Source organism: Salminus brasiliensis, chromosome 14, assembly GCF_030463535.1.
Source record: "Salminus brasiliensis chromosome 14, fSalBra1.hap2, whole genome shotgun sequence".
Classification (NCBI taxonomy): domain Eukaryota; kingdom Metazoa; phylum Chordata; class Actinopteri; order Characiformes; family Bryconidae; genus Salminus; species Salminus brasiliensis.
The window spans coordinates 4,581,309-4,601,739 of NC_132891.1; the positions used below are offsets into that span (position 1 = coordinate 4,581,309).

At 44.8% G+C, this 20,431-nt stretch overlaps 1 protein-coding gene across 11 annotated transcripts in view; it reads left to right on the forward strand.

Annotated features, from left to right (window-relative positions):
* The window catches only part of iqsec1a (IQ motif and Sec7 domain ArfGEF 1a), a 178,831-nt gene that overhangs the window by 133,145 nt on the left and 25,255 nt on the right, over positions 1 to 20,431 (forward strand). For 10 of the 11 annotated variants that reach the window (XM_072656340.1, XM_072656341.1, XM_072656350.1 and 7 more), the window contains 3 exons: positions 11,376 to 11,646; positions 13,573 to 14,825; positions 17,838 to 17,999. In XM_072656340.1, the coding sequence (XP_072512441.1) occupies positions 11,376 to 11,646; positions 13,573 to 14,825; positions 17,838 to 17,999 (1,686 nt within the window). Of the gene's footprint in view, positions 1 to 10,277; positions 10,664 to 11,375; positions 11,647 to 13,572; positions 14,826 to 17,837; positions 18,000 to 20,431 lie in introns of those variants that run through there. The other variant, XM_072656344.1, reaches the window with a different exon arrangement.

Genomic DNA, 20,431 nt, shown 5'->3' on the forward strand with positions numbered 1-20,431 from the left:
TTCCTCAAGTTCACATATACATTACACTCCCACTCCCATAACAACAAGCTCTGCGTCCTCCCAGCGAAGTCCAGCGCCGTCACAACTGACCACGAGGACCAGCCAGTTTGAACTACGCTTTACAAATTACGAACGATACCTTTCGACAGGGCCGCTGCTGATTGCATAACGTCTGGCGTGAGCCCCGGTCCATCACCGTTTGCCTTGCCAGTTCCTCCAGCTTCTTGCCAGATACATTACACCATGCTGTCTGTCCCAAGCTGGTCTTGGCTCATCTCGGAAAGCAGCAATGTACTGTTAGCGTTTATGCTTGGATTAGAAAGCCGTCCGCGAATGCGACCCATTCTGTGTCTTAAAAGGTAGCATCTCTGTGTAAAACTAGCATTTGATATCGTATTAGTACTCTGTGGCACAGCATGGGATATTAACCTTAGTGACAAAAGTATTGGGACACCTGCTTATTCGTCGTTTCTACAGTGAAGGCTTTTTTATACTAGCCTTGCTGTGAGAACTCGATTGCATTCAGTGACAAGAGCGAGGTAGTGAGGTCAGGATGTTAGATGATCACCACCCTACCTCATCCCTAGCTCCCCAACTCATCTCAAAATAATTGGACGAAGTACTTTACATAATTTCAGGGAACATCTCAGTGCCGGGGGGCTTTATACTCCTCTACTAGCCCACGCCTGACATTAGGCAGCATGGTGCCAAGAGGTTTATCTTTAGCTGCTCCAGAGGGTCCTATTTTACTGGCAGTAGGCCTCTACAGGGACTGGACAAGCTATGTGTGGGTGTGCATTTGCACATCTGTGTCAGCAATGGGTGACACAGACCTAAAGTAGCTGAATGCATTCATTTAAAGGGGTGTCCACAAACATTTGGACTATAGTGTAACAGCCTGAGAAATGTGATTAGGTGGATTCCTTTGGGAATCCCATATAGGCTTATAGGCTATCACCGTGGTTCCAGTCCTTGGTCCTGGAGGAACTCCTGGTTGATTAGCTGATAACCTGGATTAGGTATGTTGGGAGCAGGGTAATGTGCAGGGCAGGCAGGGGGTCCTCCAGGAGCAGGGTTGGGAACTACAACATCACATCTTTGGTAGTAGTAAATCTACCATCTCCATACTGCCTGTGCAGCAAAGGGAAACATCTGTTTTGCTGTGTTCTTCAGGAGCATCTGGTGAACCAGTTGAAGATGCTGTTGTGCTGTAGGGTGGTGCTGCAGTCTGTGGGGTACTACTAGAGATGCACACACTCATACACACACAGCACACTCATACACACACAGCACACTCATACACAGGTCTGCTCTTCATTAACAGGTTGGATTCCCAGAACTCCAGTGTACATTTTCCTGCCCCTCCACCCATCCCCCCCCTCCTTCCCCTCTCCTGCCATCTATCCCTGCTTACTCACAGGACTGAGAATGTTGGAATTTTGCCCCAACTCGTGATGGAATACATTAACCTCCAGCACTGTTTGTCTGGAGCCCAGGGGAACACTCAGGGGAAGGTTAAGGGAAGTTTTGGGGGGAAGGTAGGAGGAAGTTGAGGGAAGTTTGATGAAAGGCTTCAGGGATGTTTAGGGAGAAGGAGAAGGAACATTTGTGGAAAGGATGAGGGACATTTGGGGAGAAGGTAGAGAGACGTTTGGGGAGATGGTTGAAGGAAATTTGGGGAGAAGGTAGAGAGAAGTTTGGGGAGATGGTAGAGAGAAGTTCGGGGAGATGGTAGAGGGACATTGGAGAGATGGTTGAGGGACATTTGGGGAGAAGGTAGAGGGAAATTTGGGGAGATGGTAGAGGGAAATTTGGGGAGAAGGTAGAGAGATGTTTGGGGAGAAGGTAGAGGGACAATGGAGAGATGGTAGAAGGACATTTGGGGAGAAGGTAGAGGGAAATTTGGGGAGAAGGTAGAGGGAAATTTGGGGAGAAGGTAGAGGGAAATTTGGGGAGATGGTAGAGGGAAATTTGGGGAGAAGGTAGAGAGAAGTTTGGGGAGATGGCAGAGGGAAATATGGGGAGATGGTAGAGGGAAATATGGGGAGAAGGTAGAGAGAAGTTTGGGGAGAAGGTAGAGGGAAATTTGGGGAGAAGGTTGGGAGACGTTTGGGGAGAAGGTAGAGAGATGTTTGGGGAGATGATAGAGAGAAATTAGTGGTGAAGTTTGAGGGAAGTTTGGGAAGAAGGTTGGGGGATGTTTGGGGAGAAGGTTAAAGGTTGAGAGACATTTGGAAAAATGGTAGAGGACAAATTTGGGAAGAAGGTTGAGGGACGTTTTACTAGAAGGTTGAATGAAATTTGGAAGAAACGTTCTGAGTTTGGGGCAAAAGTTGAGGGAAGTTTGGGGAAAAAGACTGAGAGACATTAAGGAAAAGGTTAAGAATTGTTGGTTGAGAAGGTTGGAGGAATTTTGGGAACAAGACAGAGAGAATAGGAAAGAAGGTTGAGATAGGTTTGGGGAGATATTTGAGGGAAATGTGGGAGAAAGCCTGAGAGAGGTTTGTGGACTCGGTTGAGGCAAGTTTAAGGAGAAGGCTGAAGGACTTTTGGAAGAAAGGCTAGGAGACGTTTGAGAGAAGTTTGGGGAGAAAGTTGAGGGGCATTTGGAAAGGTGGTGGAGGGAAATTTGGGGAAAAGGTTAAGGGGAGGTTTTGTGGTAAAGTTTGAGGGAAGTTTTGGAAGAAGGTTGAGAGATGTTTTGTGGTGAAGTTTGAGAGATGTTTTGGAAGAAGGTTGAGGGAAATCTGGGAAGAAGGTTGAGGGATGTTTTGTGGTGAAGTTTGAGGGAAATCTGGGAAGAAGGTTGAGGGATGTTTTGTGGTGAAGTTTGAGGGAAATCTGGGAAGAAGGTTGAGGGATGTTTTGGGGTGAAGTTTGAGGGAAATCTGGGAAGAAGGTTGAGGGATGTTTTGTGGTGAAGATTGAGGGAAATCTGGGAAGAAGGTTGATGGAAGTTTTATAAAAAGGTTGAATGAAATTTGGCAGAAAAGCTCTGAGACATTTGGGGCAAAGGTTGGAGAGAAAATTTGGGAACAAGACTAAGAGAGAATAGGGAAAAAGGTTGAGATAGGTTTGGGGAGACGTTTGAGGGAAATCTGGAAAAACGCCTGAGAGAGGTTTGTGGAGTCGGTTGAGGCTTGAGGTTTAAGAAGAAAGGTTGAAGGACTTTTGGGAGAAATCCTGAGGGGAGTTTGAGGGGAATATTGAGGGGAATAGGTGGAGTATGAGGAGGAATGGGTTGAGTGCTCAGCTGGATGGATCTAGTCAACAGGGCCTGGCCTCCACCGTAAATCACTGACAGCTGGACATACCTCTACATCCTCCTGCCTGCCTGTTAGGAAACAAGCAAGCAACCCCTACCCAGTCTCACCGGGGGATGAAACACAACCCCTCCTCCCTTTAGGAGCCACTGCTAGCATATGGTCCCCCAACATTCCTATCATATTAATCATTCTTTGCTTTGCTGTAGAATTTATAGCAATGTGACCAAGAGTATGACTGGGAGAGTTAAGCATTGCCAGACTTCCTTAATGGAGGTGATATCCTGAAATCATGAAGGACTTATTGTTTCTGAATGAGATGTTTGTCATAGTCTTTTATTTACTGTTATTTAGACTAAGGGTAGTGTTCCCATTTGCTTTGTAGTTTAGTAACGGCTCATCCATAATCAGGGAATTCCTTTATTTTCATGGATAAGCTGTATTTATGGTCTTTCCGAAGGAATTTTAAAGCATGCTGTGGGAGGTGTTTGAAGACCATCTGATTGAAAAGCTTCATATTGTAAATGCTTGCCTTGCATTTATGGCGGTCGCCCATGATTTATTCCAATTCGGAGAGAAGTGGGATATCGGAATGTGCGCTCAGCCATACGTTAAAACTTTACAGATGTTGGTCGTTGAAACGAGTTAGAAGACGTATGGAGCGCTCAGGGTTGCCGGCGTTCAAATCTGTGTGTGGCGCTGATGTTATATGAGGCATTGTCCTTCCTCCGTCACGTGCACTCCCAACAGCTGCTCTTTCCGGATTGTTCTTTTTTCTGACCTCACGAAGGTGAGACTGCCTGCGGTGGACAGTACAGTCCAACACAGACCAACACTTGCAGACTTTCACCCTTACGTGTCAACCTTCTCAGCAGACGTGCAGGATCTCTATTAACTTTGCCCTTCATCTTCAGAGTAATCGTCTGTAAGTAATTCTTTTCAATCTTGCCCTATTTTCCCTTCATTTTGCTTCTCCCGGGAGGCCAGGTACCCACACATGACTCCACCGAATGCAATCACTGCATCATATAATAACATCCTTCCTTTCCAGTGAGCATCAGTTGTATCCTCAGAGTCTCAGTTTGTGCAGTCATGAGAGGGATGCTGTACTGGCTCTGGATAAGGAGTTGCTTGGAAGTCACAGCTCGGGTAGAATTTGAGGAACCGTGGCTGTTGTTTGCAGACCTTTACATTTTCTTATGGTTTTGTCTTTTTTGACGGACGATAAAAGTCAGAACTGCAGACTCAAACCCGGCAATGCAGGATATAAATGAAATATGAATGTAATTCAGTAACTATATTTAAGTAGTATAGCAGAACACTGTCACTGGAGACCTTTTAAGGGTAAAGGCTGAGTGGCTAAAGGAAGAGGTCGGGGCTGGGTATCCCAAAAGCATTTCAGCCAAAAGATTCTGTACACACTCTCTACCAGTTAACATCTTCAAACTAAGAAGCTTTTGGGAAAATCAGCCCAAGACTGGGACAATTGAGGAAGTTTTGGGAGAAGGTTGATGGAAATCTGGGAATAAGTCTGAGGAGAAGGTTGAGTGAAGTTTGGGGAGAGGTTTGAAGGAAATTTGGGAGAATGCATGAAAACAGTTTGGGGAGAAGTTGAAGGATATTTTGGAGAGTTTGTGAAGAAGGTCGTGGGAAGGTTTGGGAGAAAGATTGAAAGACATTTTGGAGAAAGTGTAAGGGGAGTTTATGGAGAAGGTTGATGGGAATTTTTGAGTAAAGCTAAGAGAAGTTTGAGGAGTTGAGGGTTGAGGTAAATTTGGAAGAAAGTCTGAGAAAACTTAAAGTTCAAGCTAGAAGTTTTAAGGGTATTTTGAAGAAAGAGGTCAAGTTTGAGGGCAAATTTAGGAGAAAGCCTTAGAGACGTTTGAGGAGAATGTTGAAGGAAATTTTGGAGAATTTATTTCACACTGTACAAAGTGGACAAGGCGCTGTCTTGTGGTTGAGTGGCTAAAGGAAGAGGTCAGGGCTGGGTTTCCCAAAAGCATTTTAGCCAAAAGATTTTGTACACACTCTCTACCAGTTAACATCTTCAAACTAAGAAGCTTTTGGGAAAATCAGCCCAAAACTGGCACAATCTGGGAAGTTTTGGGAGAAAGTTGATGGAAATTTTGGAGGAAAGTTAAGAGAGGTTTGAGGAGTTGAGGGTTGAGGTAAATTTGGAAGAAAGTCTGAGAAAACTTTAAGGAATTTGAGCAAAGTTTGGGGAGCGGTTTGAAGGAAATTTGGGAGAATGCATGAAAACAATTTGGGGAGAAGGTTGTGGGAAGGTTTAAGAGAAAGCTTGAGAAATGTTTGGGGAAAAGGTTGAAGAATATTTTTGAAGAAGTGTAAGGGAAGTTTAGGGAGAAGGTTGATGGAAATTGTGAAGAAATGCTAATAGAAGTTTGAGGAGAGGGTTGAGGTAAATTTGGAAGAAAGTCTGAGAAAAACTGAAAATAATTTTGGGAGAAGGTTGAAGGATATTTTGAGAAAGTTTGAACAAAGTTTGGGGAGAAGGTCGTGGGATGGTTTGGGAGAAAGATAGAAATTTGGGAGAAAGCTTGAAAAACGTTTGGGGAAAAGGTTGAAGGATATGTTTGGAGAAAGTAAAAGGGAAGTTTATAAGGGTGGAGAGGGTTGTGGGAAGTTTGAGGAGAGGTTTAAAATAAAATAAGATAGCATTTTATTGCTCCCGAACGAATTGCAGAAGGAAATTTGGGAGAACAGTTTGAGGGATATTTTGAAAAAAGAGGTAAATTTGGGGAAAAGTTTGAGGGCAAATTTGGGAGAAAACCTGAGAGACGTTTGAGGAGAAGGTTGAACAAAGTTTGGGGAGAAGGTGTTGGGAAGGTTTGGGAGAAAGATCAAAATTTAAGAGAAAGCTTGAGGAAACATTTGGGGAAAAGGTTGAAGGATATTTTGGGAAACGTGTGTGGGGAAGTTTGGTGAAGAAGGTTGTGGGAAGTTTGAGGAGAGGTTTAAGATACGAAAAGAAAGCATTTTATTGATCCCAAATGAAAAGAATTTGAGGGAAATTTGGGGAAAAGTTTGAGGGAAATTTGTGAGAAAGCCTGAGAGAAGTTTGATAAGCAAGCATCTTCAAGGATGGCACGTGGCAGCTGGGACTCAAACTGGAATCCCAGTTTTTAAGGTCATCTCTCCAGGACAGTACCTAGCAAAGCTTTTACTGCCACCTTCTGCTTTGGGGACTTCTAATATTTTTACTGTACAGCGATTTATTATCTGGGAAGGCTTGTGAACAGCTATGGGGAAATATTTTACTGTACCAAAGTATTTTCTGTCCAATAAAAAAATCAATAACTGTCAGTAAATGAAAAGAGAAGGGCGATGGCATTGGTCTCCCAGCAGCTTTCCTTCATATTGGCTTTAAAAAATGCCGGCCTCTACAGTGGAATCCATAGATCAGAAGATGAATGACCTCCCAGTTAAAGCCTGAGTGAAATCCGTGTTGACGCTGTACTGTGGAATCTTTCCTGCCCCTTCTGAGTGGGCTTCACATAACATGGAGATGTGAACTGACTGCTGTGTAATCTGTGGGCGAATTCTTTTTGTCTCGAGTCTTTGTGCTGAAACTTTGGGATGCTTAGAGATGGATGGATGTTCCTCTGACTCTCTCTACTAATCAGAGACTCTACTTTTGATAGGCAGTTCTGTAGCAGAACCATGTCCATTTCCAGTCATTCTCAGACCAGCAACGCTTTGACCCCAATATCAGTGGTTGTCAGTAGTTGTGTGCTGTTTAGCTGCTAGCAAAACCACAAAGCCTTACTAGTTTCCATCAGTCATAGCACCACAAACTGGCCTACATAACACACATAGCAACACACAAGCGCAGGTATTCTGAAGTAGTCTCCTACAGAGCAAGCTGAGGCCGAGAGCAGTGGCAGGAGATGGAACAGGCAGGAGGAGAGAGATAAGGCAACTGCAGCAGTTCTTAAGTTCTTGAGTTAAATTCTTCTTGACAGACCAAAGTGTGTCGGCCTGTTTAATGCAGAGGCCTGCTGGTGGAGGCAGCGCTGATGGGCGGTGAGGGCAGGAACTCGGATGCAAGAGGAAGTGTCTACACTCCTAAAATGAAAGGTTCCTGGATGATTACTGGCTTTAAAAAGGTTTTGAAAGAGCCAGCCATCGAAAGCTTCTTCAGGGAAACAAAAAGTTTATGGACACCCCTTCTAATCCATCTAATGAATGCATTCAGCTACTTGCTGACACAGATGTGCAAATGCACACACACACATAGCTTGTCTGGTTCCTGTAGAGAAGTACTGCCAATAGAATAGGACTCTCTGGAGTAGGCAAACATCATAACCCATGAACATGAGGCGTGGGCTAGAGGGGCGTGAAGACCCCCGGCATTGAGCTGTGGAGCAGTGGAAGAGCTGCGTTCTCTGGAATGATGGATGGTGGAGCTCCGTCCAACACTTTTGGGATGAGTTGGGGAGCTGGGGATGTTGAGGTGGGGTGGAGATCATCCAACATCCTAACCTCGCTAACTAACTCTCTTGTCACGGAATGCAATCAAATCCTCACAGCAATGCTCCTCCAAAGTCTAGTAGAAAGCCATCCTTGGACAGTAGAGACGGCTGGATACTGTGATCAGCCCCAAAACGGCGGACCATGTCCAGACCCATCTTTAAATTCCTTCACAGTCTCATACACTACAAGGACAAAAGTATTGGGACGCCTGCTCATTCACTATTTCTCAAGGGTATTAAAAAGAGTGCATCCTGCTTTTGCTGGAGTAACTGTCTCTACTGTCCAGAGAAGAAGAAAGATTTCTACTAGATTTTGGAAGAGCATTGCTGTGAGGATTTGATTGCATGCAGTGTCCACCCTGGGCTGATATGGGGAGAGCAGTGTTGTTACCCACAATGCTATACCTACACCAGTATTTCTGGCATGTTTTTTTAGAGGATGCTGCAAAAAAAACTGCCTGTTTGTTTATTGGTTTGTTTGTTTGTTTGTTTGTTTATTAGTTTGTAGTGAAAAATATTGTGATATGAATTTGACTTCGTATCGCCCAGCCCTACATGCAAGTCAGATAACAGAGTGACCATAACTCTCTCTCTCTCTCTTTCTCTCTCTCTCTCTCTCTCTCTCTCTCTCTCTCTCTCTCTTGCTTTCTCTCATGCCCTTTTCCTCTGTCCTTTTATCTATTTCCATTATTTTGGCCATACATGCCCTATATAGATCGCTGGCATTTGAAACAGAATGCTAGGTGAAATTGGCATCCAGGAGAGAGAGAGAGAGAGAGACAGAGAGAGAGACAGAGAGAGAGAGAGAGAGAGAGAGAGAGAGAGTAGCGCGTCACATTTTACCATGACAGATGGTGGAGGAGATTCGGCGCATGAGCCATTATGCAAGAAGTGTGAATTTGAGCCGCTCACAAGTAGTCCACATCGCCACGACAACAACAACAGCAGTCGTCTGTAGAAGATGTACGTCCACGTACTTGTGTTGTTTGCTTGTGGGGTGCACTCGTGGAGGCTTCTGGCTTAGCGTGTGTTTGGCTTCCAGTTAGGATGATGATGAGTGCTACTACATACTGCAGTGCTGGTGGAGCTCTTAGGTTAGCTGGTGTAGTGTGTGTTCATGCTGCAATGGTCAAAAGCTGATCTGCACCGAGAGCCCTTCCAGCTTCAAGTACGGCTCGGCTCGACCCCCCATCCTTTAAGATCCACTGAAGACGAGCGTCCAGACTTTTTACTGTCCTGCACCGAAGTGCTGGAACGAACTTCCCCTGGGTGTCCGAACAGCAGAGTCCAACACTCGCTGTCTTCAAACCCAGACTGAAGACCCTCCTCCAAGAGTGCTTGGGTGAAGAGTAGAGTATTATGGTCTCTATAGTGACTTGTGTTTAGTAGAGTCTAAGATTAGAGGTAGTCTATTCAAACAGATCTTACCATTTAAGGCATGGACTCCAGAAGACCTCTGAAGGCCTCCTGTGGTATCTGCTACCAAAATGTTAGCATCAGATCCTATAAGTCCTGTAAGTTGGAGGTGGGACGTTCCTGAATCACGTCAGCAAGCTGTAGATGCACCCTACCCTGTCGCTGGTTCAGTGATTGTCCTTTCCTGAGGCACTTTTCGTAGGTACTGACCCACTGCATCTTGTCAAAGTGTCTCAGATTCCTATGCTGTTTAATAGAGATGTGTGAGTGTGATGAACTCTTAATCTGATGAAGAACAGAAGAACAGAGGGCTGCTCTACAGCTGTGAAATTCCACTTACATCACAGCTCTAGGGTGGCGCAACTGTCTAACTGCCTGCTTGTCAGGAGACCAGGGCTTTGAGAGGTCCATAGCTTCCACTATGATCAGAGAATCGCTGGTTCGAATCCTGTCAGGGAGAGCACAACTGGCCTTGCTCTCTCAGGGATGGGTTGATGGCACGTTCTCCCAACATCACTCCTAGCGATCCTGCATCAGCGGCAGTGCTGAGTTCTGAGTGCTGAGAAAAGAGGCGGAGGCTGACCTCGTCAGCTGCTTGTCATCATCCTGCTAGTGATAGGGGGAATGGAAATTGGGTAGTTGGCCTTCAGAATGGGGTCAAATTGGGGGACAACAATGGTCCATGGTTCCTGAGAATAGGAAAGCCTTCCTCCATGTGAGGTGGGAATGAACAGTATATGTATTGAGGGGGCGGAGCCACAGACTAAAATACATCTTACACAGTATTTAATCAGTTTCAGCTGCAGCTCGTTTACTGATGTTCCTGTTGACTGTTGAAACTGAGCTGCAGAAGTAAGAAATGTGAGTTAGGAGAACTTCTGACTGAACTCAGTTGAGTTAACTAAAAAAAAAAGACCCTCAGTTATCAGTTACTGCATCATTTTGAGCTTGATAAAGCCTGACTTTGCATTTTCCACAGTGCTGTAAAGTCAACAGTGTACGAGTAGAATTTGTGCATTTGTGCAAGACCATGACTGGGCAGGAAGGAGTGTTGCTGTGTTGCTGGTGAGCTGGGGGGTGTCTCCTGTTTCAAAGTGAAAGTTCCTTGTTTACACAGCCACAGACGCAGCTACCGCTCAGACCTGCCCCAAAAACGAACTGCCCTTGCCAGCCATTCGCCTGATTGCCGGCCTCCAGCACGTTGCTCCAAGCCGTTGGGAAAGATCTTGCGCGGCACAGACTATATGTGCAACCCGGGACTGTTGATTTTTTGAAACCAGCTATGCTACTTTCCAAAGCAGCAGCTCTGACGTGACGTGGTATAAGTAAATGATTGCTCTCGGGTCCACTTTCATAACAGCAGACTTTGCTGTCTGCTTTGCACTTTGAGCTTTTTTCCATGATGGCTGATAAGATTTGGAGGAAGAGTTGGGAATTCTTTGGAAACAGAAGCCCTTTTCTTGGAAGACGGACGGGACAGAAGAAGAGTGAGTGAGTAAAGCTTGAAAGCCATCTAGCCTGTCAGGTGCTGTTGCCATATGTACAGGGGTATAGGGTTTCCAATGCCCTGCCAGGACCCCTCAGTGTCGTCAGTCCACAAAAATACCTTCTGGATTTTGTTGGAGCTTCTCTGACTGCGATAGGTCTGGATAGGTACAGTGGGAGTGCTGGTACATGATTTCTGAATTTGGGCGGCTTGGAATTGGATGATTTTCTAAAGTAAGTGCTGCGTTGGTCAGTGGATGGTCAGTGATTCTGAGGTGTTGTCAAGTTTCTAAACAGCGTTTTGTGGCTGCTTGGGTTGCTCTCGCTGTTTCCTCTTGTGCTGCTCGCATATTATAGCTGTTGTAGCTTTTTGGGGTCGTACAGGAGAATCGCAGAGTCATGCAGAGACCTGACAATCCAGAAAAATCTCCAAAATGACAATTTTACAGGAGAAGGAAAAAACCTCCTTAACTTTCAATGGAAGTCCATGTAAAATGATTTCACTCCAAGTCATTTTAGAGCATTTCTATTGGTCCATTTGTCCTGAAATCTTGACAGGACGTAAAGAACAACTGCCAGATGTCAAAAAGTAAAAACAATATTTTTAGTTTAGTTTAATATAAACCATGTCCCACAATGCAGCATGCTTGGTGTCCCAGCCTTTTTTATGTTTTCCATTCATATTTAATGAACGTCTTGTTTATCTGTGTTTTTACAGTGTGGAGGGGGAAGTTCAGAGCAGTGAGCCGGCCCCTCTGGACCGTGGGACAGGCTATGGCCCCCTGACCCACAGTTCCTCCATCAGCCCCGACACGTTCGACGGCTCGGGGTACGGGCAGGGAGCCCAGCCCGGTCCACAGCGCCCACGGAGGCCCAAGCTCCAGCACTCGCAGTCCATCCTCCGCAAGCAAGCCGAGGAAGAGGCCATTAAGCGCTCGCGGTCGCTTTCCGAGAGCTATGAGCTCTCCACTGATCTGCAGGATAAACAGGTAGGCAGGACTGATGAGGAAATGGATAAATGCTGTTTATGGGAGTCGTAAACTGCACTACTCAGAATTGCAGTCTTTTATTAGCCATAGCCATTTGTGTTTAGTAGGGAGGACGGATGAAATGCATATCGATGGTAAATCATATGACCACAATTAAGGGGCGAATTGATAGCAGGTGGTTTCAGTAGCAGCTGCTCTATAAAGTAAGGTCATAACAGCAAATAAATAATCGGTTTATTAATAAATAAAATTATTTGGAGTGATGAAACTGAGAATCACTTTTTTTTCACCTTTGAATTGAGTGGCTTCATCCACTGAGAGGTTCCTCAGGGCCAAGGTTCACAAACTGGGGGTCATTACTTTTTTTTTTTAGTTTTCTGAGCCAATATAAACTTTGACTTGAGCCAAAAGAAACAGAATATGAGTTATGCCCCTACGATGCCCCTACGATGTCCCTACGATGTCCCTATGCTCGTCACTCTGCAGATATACTGAAATCAACTGGCTTTCAGGACAACAGTGACAGTACAGACTGTTCCCCAAGGTATAGTACACCTATATCAGTGTACTGTACACCTGTGTATAACGCATCCTGATAATACCAGTAAAACAAAAGACTGTGATGAGTCTGGTACGCATGGTAGCTCTGGGGTTTACCCCTGGTCACTTCATTGGTCTGGAGTATCAGGATAATATCTGGATCAGGCTAAGCCACATAAAAATGCACCCAAGTGTAAACACACCCAGGACTATGATTTAAACCAGATACAAACCCCATCACTCAAACCACTTCAGGAGGAGGTCTGAGACGCATTTGAACCCTGTGTTATAGCAGTGTAAACACACCTGTGTCTCCTGAAGACTCATTCCACAACCAAAACCCAAATACCAGTAATAATCACCATACAATGAGCGAATTTGCATATTTTGTCCAACATAGTGATCAGATTTCAGTCTGGATAACCATAAATGCATTTGACTACTGAGTGTCAAAACACATGTGGGCTGAAATCTAATCAGGATACAATACGGATACTAATCACAAAAGCCACACATCACTGGAGATGAGCTTTGGCTGTAGAGATGCACTGACATAAATTGTTTTGGCAAAAATTGAACATTTTTTCCCGTTTTTTTGCATTAATTAAATAAACTAACTTTTTTTTGTCTTGCTTTTTAAATGAAATCTGCAAAACTACAATTTAAAAACATTTATTGAACATTTTAATATGCCAGCATACATACCAACAAAGCACAACCACTTAAAATAAATAAATAAATATTAATAGTAATAATAAAATAATAATAAAAATAAAAATAAATGTGACTTAATCAAAAAACTATGGCTGAAAATAAATCAATTATTTAAGCAAAATATTTGTAATTATTTTATTTATTTTTATTTTACAATATATTGTTATTTATTATAAAAATATAACGTGGAGTTTGGACATAAATTAATTTTGGGAGCAGGACCACATCCCAACCACCTCCTCCTCCTGGCCCTCAAGCCCCTTTTACATACCCCCGCTTCTCAGTTCAACTCCATGTCAAACAAACTCCAGTCACGCCCAGCTCCACCCCGTCTCCTCCCCTTCTTCCATCACTCAACACACCAAAGGGGGGGGTCTGGCTTTACGTACAGACCGCAGAGTCCGCCCTCCTATTCCGTCTCAGGGCGTGGTCCAACACTAGCAAAGACCGTATTACTTAACATTACTCTGCAAAGGGCTGTGTGTCAGGCCAAGTGTCCCCTGGCTGCAAAGTTGTGTACCCCTGCTTCAGGGAATCTAAGGGCCCTAAACAGATCTAAACCGACCTTTCTGCCACCTTTAGCTTTCAGGAGTGTGTGGTTGGAGTGTGTGGTTGGAGTGTGTGTGAACATACAGTATAAAATCCACATGTTTCTCTTGTCGCTTCTCTCAGGTGGAGATGCTAGAGAGGAAGTATGGCGGGCGTTTCATCAGCCGCCATGCCGCTCGCACCATTCAGACGGCCTTCCGCCAGTACCAAATGAACAAGAACTTTGAGCGTCTCAGGAGTTCCATGTCCGAGAACCGCATGTCACGGCGGATCGTTCTGTCCAACATGAGGATGCAGTTTTCCTTTGAGGGACCTGAGAAAGTCCACAGCTCTTTTTTCGAGGGCAAGCAGGTGTCCCTGACTGACGAGGGCGGTCAGATGGGACCCATAGTGGAGACTGAGAGTGGGGACATGGTACCCGTGCACATGGCAGCACCTTCGGCTCAGAACGACCTCAGCGATGCTATTACAGAACTCGAGGACGCGTTCTCGAGGCAGGTGAAATCATTGGCGGAGTCTATTGACGATGCCCTGAATTGTCGGAGCTTGCATGAAGAGGAGGACCAGCCAGAGCAGGGTCAGGACTTGCAAGGCAAGCTGCCCTACCAGGTGAAACCCGCCCATGGCACCGACCGCCGCAAGCTTGATAACATGATGGCCTCCTACAGTGACGTGACGCTCTTCATCGACGAGGAGGACCTTTCTCCTCCCATCAAGCTCACGCACCACTCCGCGGACCCGCCGTCCAGCACTGAATCCGAGCAGCGCGCCCAGTCTGTCAACTCCTCGCAGGACTACTGGTCCTTGGACAACAAGGAGGACAAAGTGGACACGGACACTAGTTGCCGGAGCACCCCGTCGTTAGAGTGTCAGGAGCCTCGGCTTCGCATGGACCATCTGCCCCTGCTAACAATCGAGCCGCCCAGCGACAGCTCGGCGGACATGAGCGACCGCTCCGAGATCGACTCAGTAAAGAGACAGAGCGTTTACGAGCGTACCCTAGCCGGACCTCAGGCCAGTCCCAAACACATAGCGCATGGTCTACCTCCTAGAGGACCCTCGCTTCCTCGGGATGAGGAGCCAATCAGGCACAGGCACCGACAGCTGGAGAGCCACCTGGCCATCAACGGGAACCGACAGAGCAAGTCGGAATCAGACTTTTCCGACGGGGATAACGACAGCATCAACAGCACTTCCAACTCTACCGATACAATCAACTGCAGCTCGGAGTCGTCGTCCCGGGACAGCGTGAGGGAGCAAACGCTCAGCAAGCAAACGTACCACAAAGAGACTCGCAACAGCTGGGACTCCCCCGCCTTCAGCAACGACATCATCCGCAAGCGCCACTACCGCATAGGCCTCAACCTTTTCAACAAGTATGTATTCCAGTGCTGGAGGTGGGACATGCCTAGGCGCAGGGGTGGGCAACAGGGGGCTGGAGTTCTTCACACACCTAAATGGTTCTTCATGGAACCAAAACTGGTTCTTCTGTGGCATCACTCAGAGAACCGTTGGTCATGCCTTTATTTTTAGTCTAGATGGGAAACTATATACACTATATGTCCAAATGTTTGTGGACACCTTTTCTAAATAATGCATTCAGCTCTACTTTAAGTTGCACCTATTGTTAGTCCCTGTAGAAAAGAACTGCCACTAGAATCGGACTCTCTGCTGCAGATAAACATGAACCTAGCATTGGCCCCATGCTGCTTTATGCCAGACGTGGGCCAGAGGGGTTTAAATCTCCCCAGCATTAAGCTATGTTTTCTGGAATGATGGATGGTTGGTGCTCCATCCAATACTTTTAGGATGAGTTGGGGAGTTACTCCAACAAAAGCAGGAGAAACTCATTTTTTAAATATACCCTTGATTTTAGAAGAAGCAATGAATGAACAGGTGTCCAAATACTTTTGTCCCTATAGTATATTGAAATTAGCAGAATTCTGTGTGTAGCATGGCCAGAAGCAGCGACCATTCTTTAGAAATATGCTTCCCTTAATAAAATATGAGGTCTGTTTCCATTACTGCAAACGTCCAGTTCACTAAAAGCAGTAGAGGAAGTATAGATAAGTCTCTTTAAGCCAGAAATAGGAAACAAGCGCTTTTATCACGTGCAGAGATCAGAGGGCCTCGCTTTTTGGACTGAGAGGACTTCAAAATATGTTAAATCACCTCAACGTCAACGGAAATGCTACTGAACAAACCTCGTACTCTGTGTGTTTTTGGTTCGGGCTCTGGTAGTTAAATCGAACATCTGAGGAACGTGTTTGTACTGGCAAAGAAATGGCGTCAGGAATTTAGTGCCGCCGGGCATATTTAATTGGGTTCTCTGAGAAGCATTCCCTTTTCTTTCACTGCAATGCAGGAATTTAAGGAAATACTTGTACAATAGCTTTATTAATCCAGGTCAAAGTCATTCATTAGCCTTTGTGGTGCTGTTTTTTGGAGCTCACTGCTTTCTCCATTGGCTACTCAGTCTCAGGGGGGACCCCCTGCAAGACTACACCACCATATGCAGAGGAGCTAAGGAGTTCTAGTGAACCCAACATCAGTGAGCCCTCTCCCTAAAGTTGACTCCTTTCAACAGAACCAGCTTCCTTGCAGCCCAGCCAACATGCTCTTGTGGGGCTCACATGGGTGGAACCTGGGCTAGGTGGCTTCCAGATGGGCCTGAGCTCTGCGTGGGTTTGTACATGTATTTTTACTGGGACCCACTAGGGCAGCCCATGTGGGCCCCACATCGTTACAGCCCGCCCTAATCTTCCCATGCATCCCATCTAGGCCCTGTATGCGGTGTACAACCCAGATGGGGGCCATGTTTAACCCCTCCTGGTCCGGGTGGATATCCAGATGTGGGGCCAGCGTGGAATTTGAGGTCAAACCTCCAAACTGCCAATACTGGCCTCACATGGACAAGCTGGGATCTTTCCTCGCACAGTTTCTAACATGGTTAGGGAGTGTTTTGAGTGTTTTCTGGTCCTTCTTGTCACTTAAGAGGTGTAACCTGCTTGACAGGCATCTGGTAGAGACGCAGAGTTAATTTTATTCAGGTCATTGATTATATTCAGGTGTTCAGTTACACGTTGTTGCTTTGTGCTTCTCTCCAAATGCTTAGAATGTGGCAGAAGGAAGGATTTGCTGCTGACGCTTCCTCAAAGTCGTGCCCTTGTGATATTTAACCCAGATTCCTGCACAGTATTTAGCATTTCATGCTCAAGCATATCTAATTCAACCGAGATTACATGCCCAGGTGGGGTCTGTATGGCTAGCCCAACTGGGAACCAGAAAGTTTTGTCCATGGGTTCCATATGGATGCCCACTAGGGTCAGTGATGGGACCAGAAGGAATTAAACACAGGCCCCATCTGGGTTGAACACTGTATACAGGCCTAGATACAGTGAGATTAGGGGGGAGGCTGGACCGATGAGGCCCATTTGGGAGGTCCAACTGGGACCCAGTAACAACACATATACCAACTCACTCAGAGCCCATGTTTGCTGGGAACTCCGGCCCCTGTTGCTCCCCTCTGCTTTAAGAAAATAACATGACTATTTCTACCTTGAAGCCTCTTAAACTCCACTGGACCACCAATGATGTAGGATGTTATAAAAGTCACAGAGTTTAGAGGTTCATCTACAGTTCTCTGTTAATAATAATTCATTAACACATATATTTGATATTCAGTTCATCATGTATTTGAGCTGGGCAATATGTAATATTTTATTATTGTATTTTGATCAATTTTGTGTATCAAGAATATCGTCAGTGCATAAAGAGCACTGATTATCTGCACATTTCACTACACAGAGTGTAATCAGTCTTATTTAATTCAATAGAGTGAAGCATATTTCACAGTACTTAGTATGGGAGAGTATTTGGGTAGCAGTTTTATTAAATTTACGCTGTTATATTGTTTACATGACAAAATATAACGGATAAAATGTCTTTAAATATCGTGATACGTTTTTTTTTTTCATATCGCCCAGCTCTACTTCAAACCATGCCATCAGCCTATGATAAAATGGGAGGAGACTCTAAGAGAGGGGGAATAACTTGGGGTTTGGCTGGGGTTCTCTTCTCTGGGGACCCTACATTGCAAAATAAAGGAGGTTTAAAGCAACATTATGTAGAATTGTACCTTAAAATAGCAGCTTTAAAATCATTGTGACGCTCTGCTGGCCTGTAATAGACAGAGTGGCACCTCTATTACTGTTACTCTCAGCTGGGAACGCCAGAAACTGCCCTATGTAACTATGTATGTTTTTGACATACAGTTCAGCTTCATAATGTTGCTTTAAAGGAGGTATTTTTTAGGTGTTTGGTTCAGGTTGTCTGCACACAATCGAGACTTCAGAGCTGACCTTACGCTGTTGATGGTCCTTTTTCAGAAAGCCGGAGAAAGGCATTCAGTACCTGACCGAGAGAGGATTCGTTCCGGACACACCTGTGGGCGTGGCCCACTTTCTGCTTCAGAGGAAGGGGCTGAGCCGGCAGATGATTGGCGAGTTCCTGGGGAACCGACAGAAGCAGTTCAACAGGGATGTCTTAGAGTGAGTGTCTGCTTCCTTCATCTGTGTTAAATTCACTGAGCTGTCCATTATGTACACCTATTGTACCTTCAGCCTAGACTCATGGGATGCTTTATCAGGTACCGTACAGGTGCCTTTTTATAGGTTTATGATTATTGACTGAAGGCCATCTGTTATCTCTGTTTATCCATCAGTGGGAAGTGATGGTAACACTTCATACTATTCATTTCTTATGCTTCATTAAAGCATTATATGACCTTATTAATAATATCATATTACTAATGCCTGTATCGTTGATCTTTATATATAGCGTTAATAACATATAATGACATGCATAACACTTTATAGTGCCTTATATGACTTCATACAGTCAGGTTCCATAAGGCATTATTACTTGTGTACAGAAGAACATACTGAAGTAAATACTACTGCTGACCACACTGTCAGGTCAGTTTAAGAGAAGTAAGTCTGTGTTTAAAATGTTAAGGAACCTTAATTTCAGTGCGTAATTCTTTATAGAACTTTATAAGAGCTTGGTACAGGTTTTAAGTGAATTGGGGTAATTAAATATGACATTATAAAATCATATTATCAAATTTCATAAAGTGTTATGTATAAAAAAGGGTACTTCAAGGGTCCTTTAGTAAAATCAGCGCTTCTATATACAATTATGAGTGAATTCCAATGCAGAAACGCTTCTTTCTGTGCTTAAGGCCTTCTATGTATGCAAAGCCTCATGTAGATTGCTCTATATATCGATGAGCCATTACATTAGCACCACCTGCCTAATATTGAGTAGGTCTGCCTTGTTCCACTACGACAGATCTGACCATTTGAGGCCTCTGAAGAGGTCCTGTGTCCGGTGGTATCTGGTGCTAAGGCATTAGCAGCAGATCCTTGAAGTCCTGTATGTTGTGAGGTGTGACCTCCATGAGCATCAAAGAGTCTTGGGTGCCCCTGACCCTGTCTTTGGTTGTGGTACCACTTTTGGTACTGACCACTACATATCAGAATCGCCCTCAAGACCTAGCTGATGTTTTGGAGATGTTCTGACCCAGTCGTCTAGCCATCACAGCTTCTTACTTGACCGATTCCACTGTAGATGAAGATAATCAGTGTTTTCCACTTCGTCTGTCAGAGGTGCTAATCTAAAGGGGTTCCACTGTTCCACTATGAATCATAGAACCCACTATCACTGTTTATCAAAGGTGTAATACAGTATTGACATTCATTCCTCAGGTAGAAGTGAGTGGAGATACTAGGTTTTAAAAGACTTCTATAGAAGCTGAAGTATCAACTGAAGCTTTTTACTCCAGTAAAAGTGTAAAAGTACTGGTTTCAGAACGACTTCAAGTAGAAAAGTAAAAGTAATGGAAGGAAAACAAAGGCTGAAAGCTTAGGCCGCACCACAGGGGTCTATAGTGCACTCCCCCCCCCCTCCCCAAAAAAACATTTCTCTAAAAGTCATAGGCTCCTGTTTCAGCTGCAGATCTGCCCAAAATGAAATGAAGCATTTCAGTAATATCAGCTCTATTAAAGGAGCGTCTCTGTGCTCTACTGAGCATCAACATGAGCTTCATGGAGGAAAATATGAGGAGTCGTTGTCTAGAAGTTCTGTAAAGCTGCAGAAAGTCAGACTTCAGAGGCGTGTGATCAATAAGCTTTATTGGAATGTAAATGTGGGGCTCAGTCGGGACGTTTCACTGCAGCTCTCTTGAGTCTCTGCCACGGACACAGTCTTCATACTAGACTACAGACGTCTGCTGTGAGCTCGCTGGAGAGTGACGGGACGTGTGCAGGTGTGACGGATCTCTTATAAACCAATAGGGAGTCAGAATGGTGTGTGTTTATACTTCTCATCCAATCACGATCAGACTCTCACTTTCAGGATGGAGAGATTTATCTGGAGAGGGTTTTTTATTGATGACGAGCCGGAATGAAAACAAAGGGAGATGAAATAGGAGGAACGAGGCTGTTTTTAAAATGTAAGGAGGAGAAAGTTCAGATAATTGGGTGATAATGTGTATTTGTACTTCATTATTTGACACCTCTGCTGTTTATGTCAGAACCTTTATTGCTCAGCTTGCACAGCAGATCCATGACCGATCAGATATTACTTGTTAATCATAATGTAATCTGCTCAGTCGGTGAATGTAGCATTGGGAGTCTTGCCCAAGGCCTTATATTGGTATTAAAGAGGGTATTTTCCCAAGTGGGTAAGCAAAACCCAGCCTGCAGTGTGGAGCGCAGTGCTGTTACCCCTCACACTATACCAGCCATTATTCAGGTGGCACTGCAATGCTAGTAATAACTGACATGTTGGTACTGGTATGATTGAATCGGGTACGAGCAGACGCCATTGGCATGTTTCACAAAGTTCTTCAGACTAGTTGACTGCAGTTCAGACATATTTACAGGAAATTCATTGGCTCGCTGCCTTTAAAGTCTTAATG